This window comes from Penaeus monodon, chromosome 6 (genome assembly GCF_015228065.2).
Source record: "Penaeus monodon isolate SGIC_2016 chromosome 6, NSTDA_Pmon_1, whole genome shotgun sequence".
NCBI classification, from domain to species: domain Eukaryota; kingdom Metazoa; phylum Arthropoda; class Malacostraca; order Decapoda; family Penaeidae; genus Penaeus; species Penaeus monodon.
In genome coordinates this window covers 37,724,308-37,731,807 of record NC_051391.1, presented here as the reverse complement: position 1 = coordinate 37,731,807, position 7,500 = coordinate 37,724,308, and the positions used below count along the sequence as shown (strand labels likewise).

General features: G+C 33.0%; 2 protein-coding genes across 2 annotated transcripts in view; one reads left to right on the top strand and one right to left on the bottom strand.

Moving 5' to 3' along the window:
* LOC119574436 (ER degradation-enhancing alpha-mannosidase-like protein 1) overlaps window positions 1-1,619 on the top strand; it is an 18,645-nt gene extending 17,026 nt beyond the window's left edge. The window contains exon 10 of the mRNA XM_037921654.1: window positions 1-1,619. This exon is cut by the window's left edge and continues 1,020 nt beyond it. The gene's annotated coding sequence lies outside the window, so the exon portion shown is untranslated.
* Window positions 1,620-6,226: 4,607 nt separating this feature from the next.
* Window positions 6,227-7,500, bottom strand: part of LOC119574432 (cysteine and histidine-rich domain-containing protein-like) — an 18,802-nt gene continuing 17,528 nt past the window's right edge. Inside the window, exon 7 of the mRNA XM_037921651.1 lies at window positions 6,227-7,500. This exon is cut by the window's right edge and continues 127 nt beyond it. Coding sequence (XP_037777579.1) covers window positions 7,430-7,500 — 71 coding nt within the window. The 3' untranslated portion in view covers window positions 6,227-7,429.

Genomic DNA, 7,500 nt, shown 5'->3' with positions numbered 1-7,500 from the left:
TAAGCTCACTTGCCCGTGCCTATTTGTACATGTATGCACATGGCAATACGTTTACCTTTTCTCTTGCCATTATTTCTTCTCTATATTTCAAGTTCATTCCTCCAGAGCGATGTCAACTGATCTCGTCTGTTGACCTTTCAGAAGCTTAGAAGTTATGGAATTGTCATAGAAATTCATATTATTATGAACCTTCCTGTTCATAACATTAGCACCTAGTAATTGATTTTTGTTTTCGATCATTCCAGGATCTCTAATGACTGTTTAATGAGATCAGCTAAGGTTTTGTGTGTGCAAAGATTTGTGAGTTTAATTTTGAACAAAGGTAATTGCATATGCCAACCATTTATTACCAGTAAATAGATTATTGACATGAAAGTGGTCATAAAAGAAAAAATATATATATATCATTGCTGTCTTTCAGTCATTGCTTTTCCTGTTTTTTCCTTCTATCTTTCTTACCAACTTGTTTAATGTTTTTGTTTTTATAAGGTATATAGCAGCTTTCATTATAAGTTACATGGAGACTAACAGAACTCAAGAGATAATTTTTTGTTTGTATGTTTTGAAAACCCTGAAGAAATTAGAAGAAAAAAAGAAAAAGAAGATACGAGATTGCTGTGTCATTGATTACTGTTTTTTTGTGTGTAAATTATGTAGTCCCATCACACTGTATGTCATTTTTTACAATCCAAACATCAGGTTTTGCTCAACATTTGATACTTCCAATGAAATTCCCTCACATCTCATCATTATAAAGTAGGAATTTTTATAGTCATTTAAAATCATCAAATTAAATGTCATCCACAACATATTTATTAACTGTATATTCACTCATAATAGTTGAAAATACCTTTTTGTGTAACTTAAAAAAAAAAAAAAAAATGTTCACTAGGTTTATTCACCAGTAAAAGTAACAATCACTTTTTTAGAGTTAAAAGATAAAATACAATATTTTAGACCAACTAGTCTCAGATATGCATTCCATAGTCATCCAAGCAAATGTGGCTCTCATAAATTACTTTACAAGGAAAAGAAATATTAGTGCATAGTTGATAAGGTTTTATAAAATCTGTAAATTATCCTAAATTAAAATATGCAAAGAAGGATTATTATTTATTGATATTCATATTCTTGATTCTTTTATCATATTGAATTTTTTATTGTTATTGTAATTAGTATTGTAATTATTATTATTGTTGTTTAAAATCATCATCATCGTTATTATTATCATTATCGTGATCATCATCATCATTATTACTACTACCTGTGGTTGTTTAATGGAGAGTGTTTTCATAACATTCTTATTAATGTAAAAAGGAAAGGTTACTTAATGTTTATTTCAAGAGAAATAAATGCCTTGACTAATTGGGAAAGTTTTGAGTAGCTTTTGACAGAAATGTATTAATTGATGAAATCTTTGTTAAATTAATATTTTATTTGATGTTCTAGATATATATCAGAAAATGAATGAAGGTTGATTAGTATTTTTCAAAAGCTTATTTATGTACAACTCCACACTGACGTGTTTTGTGTTGTCACAAAACTGCATTGTTTCACAATCCCGTTTTCATTATCTCACTGTAAATTTTTATGTAATTGAGGTAAGACCATATTTTCCTCTCTCTTAGTTTAAGTTTAATATTGTCCTGACTTTTGTTTCTATAGCTTGTTGTGCATCCATTCAGAGGTTTATTAGATTTGATTTATACCATTTGAAGAGTTTTGTTGTGTCATATACAATATATATGATAAAGTATTTTTCAAGAGATTGCACTGTTATTGGGATGAGTGTCCTTACTTTTGTTAATGTCACTGCAGAGTAGTGATATATTTCGAGTTAAGTGAGTAAAAAATTCTCACACACACGTATGCTCAAACAAATAAAGACACACACACACACTCACTCACTCACACTCACACTCACACTCACTATGTATCTCAGTTTTGTTGATTGTGATACAGTCTTGCATATTACATGCACTGATAATCAGAACATTATTTCTTAAATGATATTGGAATAAGATGTATTTTTTTTTTACTTTATCTATTCTAAATACTATTGAGAAAAAATAGAAATTAAGCCAATGTCACTGTGAATAACATTGAAAAGTGCCTTTAACTTTTTCCAACATTTAATAATATAGAAATGGCAATATTTTTATGTAGCTTTTGTGTAATTCTACATTTACTTATCACATTAACAAGTTACTGTTTATTTTATTTTGTAAAGGATTGAAATTTTGAAAAGACAATGAAAAATAAGTCTTTGCAAATGCATCAATTCAATTGGCATATTTATAATTCAATTGGCATATTTATAAAAATTGGCATATTTATAATTGGCATATTAATATACTGGCATGTGGAACATAAGAAATCTTTTGGTATGTAAATAAATATTTATTAAATTTTAAAAACATATTTTTTGTGAAATGCAGATATAATGTGTTTTCTTTGTTTGATTATATGATAAAAGAAATCTTGCACTACACTGACAGAAAGTTATCAGTTATTTCTGCTTGTTCATATCTGTGTTGATTTAGTTTACAATATGTAAATATAATTTCCAGCAACTCAGTGGCAAACTTAGCCATTCTCTGTAAGTTATGGAAAGACTGTGGATCTAATATCTAAGTTACTTAATAACACATTCTGTGATAGGAAATATTCTTCTTGTGAGAAATAGAAATTATTTTTAGATGCAAATAATAAAGATGCAATCACTTTCTTCATGTTCTTAATCTGTTTATGCATTATAAGTGAAAACAGCTAGTTTCTTTTTTTTTTTTTCCATCATTCATAAATACTAATCATTATAGAAGAAATATAAATATAAAATGAAAACTCAAATACAGAACTGAAAAATCAGCATTCATACTACCTTCTTTTTTGTGCATAAATTTGAAAGCCTTCACAGAACTGCAGTTAAGAATGTACCTTTTTGATAATATGAATGATTACACATTCCTGTTCAATACAGAATTACTACATATGCAACAAAATGCATATTGCTCACCATTTTCTTATCAAGAGCTGCAAATACAAAAGTAGTTTACTCAAAATGGTATTGTGAAAATATACCATGGATTCTTGTGCAATAATTTCCAAAGATAAAATAACTGGTAATGTGGTGCCAAGTATAGTTATTAAAAGTCTAAAGCTAGTTATTTACAAAAAAAACAAGCAAACATATGTATATGACCTCGAGATATTCATGATAATCGTTGCAGTGTACCTTTGTACAGATGAATGTATAAAAGAGTGCTTGATACATAAAAGTTTACTTTTATATTATGAACTTACTGTTTTATTTCTCCCTAGTTCCTCATAACACATGCATGGTAATTTGATAATGTAAGCATGGTGTTACAAATTATATATGGTGGTGTTTAATACAAAATCTGAATAAAAGACAATAATGATTTTCAATAAATACAAAACAAATATTAGGTAACAGAAAAATGAATTAGTTATGCAAGCACAAATTAAAGTTTGCAAATCAGAGAATGAACAAATGAAGAATGAAATTATATCACTGATTGTGCTATGATCTTACCTTGGCTCAACAGGCTTCATTCTGTCATACCATAAAATAATTGCTGATCCTGAAAATAAATAAATCAGTCACTTGCTTCTTCCCTTTGCAGTTTTATTGTTCACTGAATCATTTATATAAATACAGTCTACCCCCGATTCCATTCCCATCTTATTGTGGGGGGTCACGGGAGGTGAACTAAGGCCCTTTTTCAACCCTTTCTACTGTCCAATTCCTAAGGTATGGGACCATCTGCCGGGGGCACATACGCACATGCCATAGAGTATGTATGGACATGCCATGAGTTTTTTTTTGTTACAATCATGGCAAAAGATTATTTTTTTTCCAGTGAAAGTGTGATTAAGTCGGTTTTAACACTTTCTCATTTTTACCATGCAACAAACAAAAAAAATGCAACAAACCAACGATTTCAACTCCATGATGCCGCACATTATTCAGACTATAGACCGAATAATGATCAACTATGGAGTCTATATAGCAACAAAAATACCCTTCAGTCTCGATTTATCAGGAAGTTTGGCAAGTAGAAACTGTAAAAAATTATGAAAACTGAAAATATAACATATCTTCGTAGTATTACGAAGAAACGGCATGCGATGCTGGTATTTGGCATGAGTGGTCGCGCATGCTAGGGCGACGATATAAGCCCCCGGCAGCGAGGCCACGGCCTCTATGAATGCTACCCGTCAGTTATGGGTTAAGGCTTGCCCCTTCACCAACTAGCCTATCAGACTGAGTTCTCTGGTTTCCCGCCCCTTGCCTCTCCTGTAAATACAATTCCAACCTACTACTAGTACTACCCCATCCTCAAGGCTTGATGTCAATTTGACAGATTCCAAATCATCCACTCTCCTCAAATTCTTTTGTGTTCTAAATTTAGATACTCCAATCTTTACACATCCCCCCCCCCTGTAGCTACCCCTCCTCCTCACTTTACCTGTTGCACCAAGCAATCTGAAGGTTTTCATCCCATCTTCTCCTATATTTCCACCTTCCTCTTCCTCTGCTCCTCTGACATCCTCTCCTCCTAAGAGAACCTTCATTTCTCAGACCTCTCCACCGTTCCCCCCAGAAACTCTCGAGGACATCCAAAACTTCTAAATATGACCCCAAGAGAATGTTTCTCTCTCATCCCTCTACATAGTAACTACCAACATCCATTCTTATCGTTATGTTCTCCCTTTTTTTTCTTTATTTATTGAAAATTTCAGCCACATTAACCATTAAGGTCATTAGAGCGTATTCAAAATATTGTGATAGCGTAAGGCTTGAGGTTTAAGACCCCAGGTAAGGAAGTGCTCTATGATATCAAAGGTCATATGGTGCAATGATAAAATAGACTAGCAAAAAGGGTTAGGAATAAGTTAATGATTAGGGTAAAGTTACAGGTCGAACAGTACTTGAGGGTAGTATGGTAGTCAAAAGGGTAGACAGAGGGAGCTGATGAGGCATAGCATAAGGTAAAGGTTGTTAGAAGGGGAGTTAAAGGAGTAGGGAGCATTATGATCAAGTATTGTGGCAAAAAGGCCAAAAATTAGTTTAACAATTAAGGTTAGGTGAACAGAACAAGGGGATGACAAAGGGAAAAGGAAAGGAGAAAAAGACCATGCAAAATTTGTTGAGGCAAGGGCTGAGGACCAAGGTAGGGATGATTGCCTACACTGGGCCTCAGTTCCTGTCTCCTGAGCCCATAACAACGAGCAAGGGCTGGGGGGGGGGGGGTTACCCCTCTTTCTCCCACTCTCATAACACACTCCATCCCTCTTTTTTCCCCCATTATCACTCTGTTCCCTCCTGGATGCTCACGTGACTCACATCCTTCCCATCTTAACATTCTTTTAGATACTTCACCTTCCCATTCTCATGTCCATTCTTCAAGTTGTTCGCCTCCTACACCCATTTCTACTCTTATTACCAGTTGATTGCTTCACGATGGCTCTTAAACACTGTATTCCTCATGCAGCGTTCCTCTTTCTTCCTCAGATACAGATATTCTCCATTTGATCTAATTGCCTTTGCCCTTAATTCCCTTTCCCCTTTGACTGATCCCCACCTTACTCCATTTACTACCTTCTTATCCTTTTCACTAACATACTATCCTATAGCACTCTATGACCTTTGATATATTTTTTCCTAATCATCAACTCATTTTTACCCTTTTTGCCACAATACTTTACCACTTTCCTATATGACCTGTAATGTCTAATACAATTACTTGTCTCAACCATTAACCATATAAATACACACCTGATTCAAGAGAAAATAGGTCTTGAAAAAAAGTTCTATTTACATGGAAAAGTTTTCTTACCATGTCCAAAAGAAAGTCTTGGTATAAAAAAAATATATATTAATCCACATCCGCACCATGTCTTGTGGTTAACGCCCCACACCATGACTATTGTCTACCCAGTGAGGTTTATGAGTTGCCAGTAATACCAGTAACTGGTAACTAAGTGTAGTATGCCAGAGATTTCACCTAACTACAGGCACAGACATTTATGTCTGCTTGTCAAACTTAATATATAACAGGCATTCACTCTTAGCTTTCCATCTACGACAGACATGGGAGCGATTCAATATATCAATGTGTCTTTGTATTTGTATCAGATTTTTTTCTCTCTCTAGATACAGCATTGAATTCTGGTGGTGGGGGGGAAAAAAAGCTAAAAGTATTATCAGCTGTTTTGTAATGTCTAAGTTTCCATACAGATTTGTCATGTACCTATATCACCTAATTCCAGAAATAACAATACAAAATCTGAGATTAAGTACAGATAAAGTTTTGCACAGTTCAAATCCTTTCATATTTTCTGCTGGACTTTTGTTCAAAATCTAGTTAATAATTCCTGAAAAATCTTTCAAAACACTGCTTTCCAGATCACTGGACTGCAATTTTAAGGAAAACAAAGACTGAAATAAATATATATAATTAGGCTAAAACACATGTATTTTCTAATGTGATCTATTATTCTGCCTGATTACAGTTACCTACAGATTGCATAAAATCAAGTTCTTAAAATTTTACAAATCAAAAACTCAATACAATTTAATTGTGACTTACATTTTGGTACATAAACCAAGATATTTTTTTTCAAACACAGTAGTACAGCTGTTCTCTTTAACACTTCATTCATAGCTGATTTTTAAAGCAGTCCTTCATAACAGACATACAACAGCACTCAAATTCATCAGCATAAAAAAAACATCAAAATAATTTAACACACATACCTTTACATGTAACAGCTTTCATACTCTACAATTAGAATTTCCCAAATAAAAGAACAACAAAACAGGTCAGTCTTTTTATCCATATCAATTACTACCATGTTGTTCTTCCTTCTCAATATTTGTGCATGATTAAACATAACCAAAGATTTTTTTCTATTAAATAAGAGTAATTCCACCTGAATCAAAGTTTACTGCTCATTGGTATTCAAGTAACCAAATGAATAAAAATATTTTCCATGTAAACCCCCAGGTTTTCATTGAAGCTTCAAAAATTAATAAGAATAAGAGAATATTGACATCCAGTCTAACTCTCCCTCCATGACATCAAAGCATAGTTTTGATTTACGCTTGCTTACCAAGAAAATGTGTATCAGTTCAAGTTTTACTATCTTGTTAAACTGTGAATCTTGATACCCCATGGTAGAACTCTCCAGTACCCTGTATTTTAGTTGCCGTCCTTCCTCATTTTTGAAAGTCTATCTTAGCGGTTTCCAATGTCAGCATCAAAAGATATATTTCAGAAGTTACCACCTCTCAAGTATTGTTCAAAATAAAACAAGTGGTCGGCTTCAAATCATTGCACATCATATGCTGTAGACACCAGCTTTTAAAAAAGTCCTGAAGCAATTTTCAAAGAGACTACTTTCAAATGTCACTCAAATCAATGGCATCAACCCGCTCTTCCATTTCAACCTCCTCCGCTTTCTCATCATCTG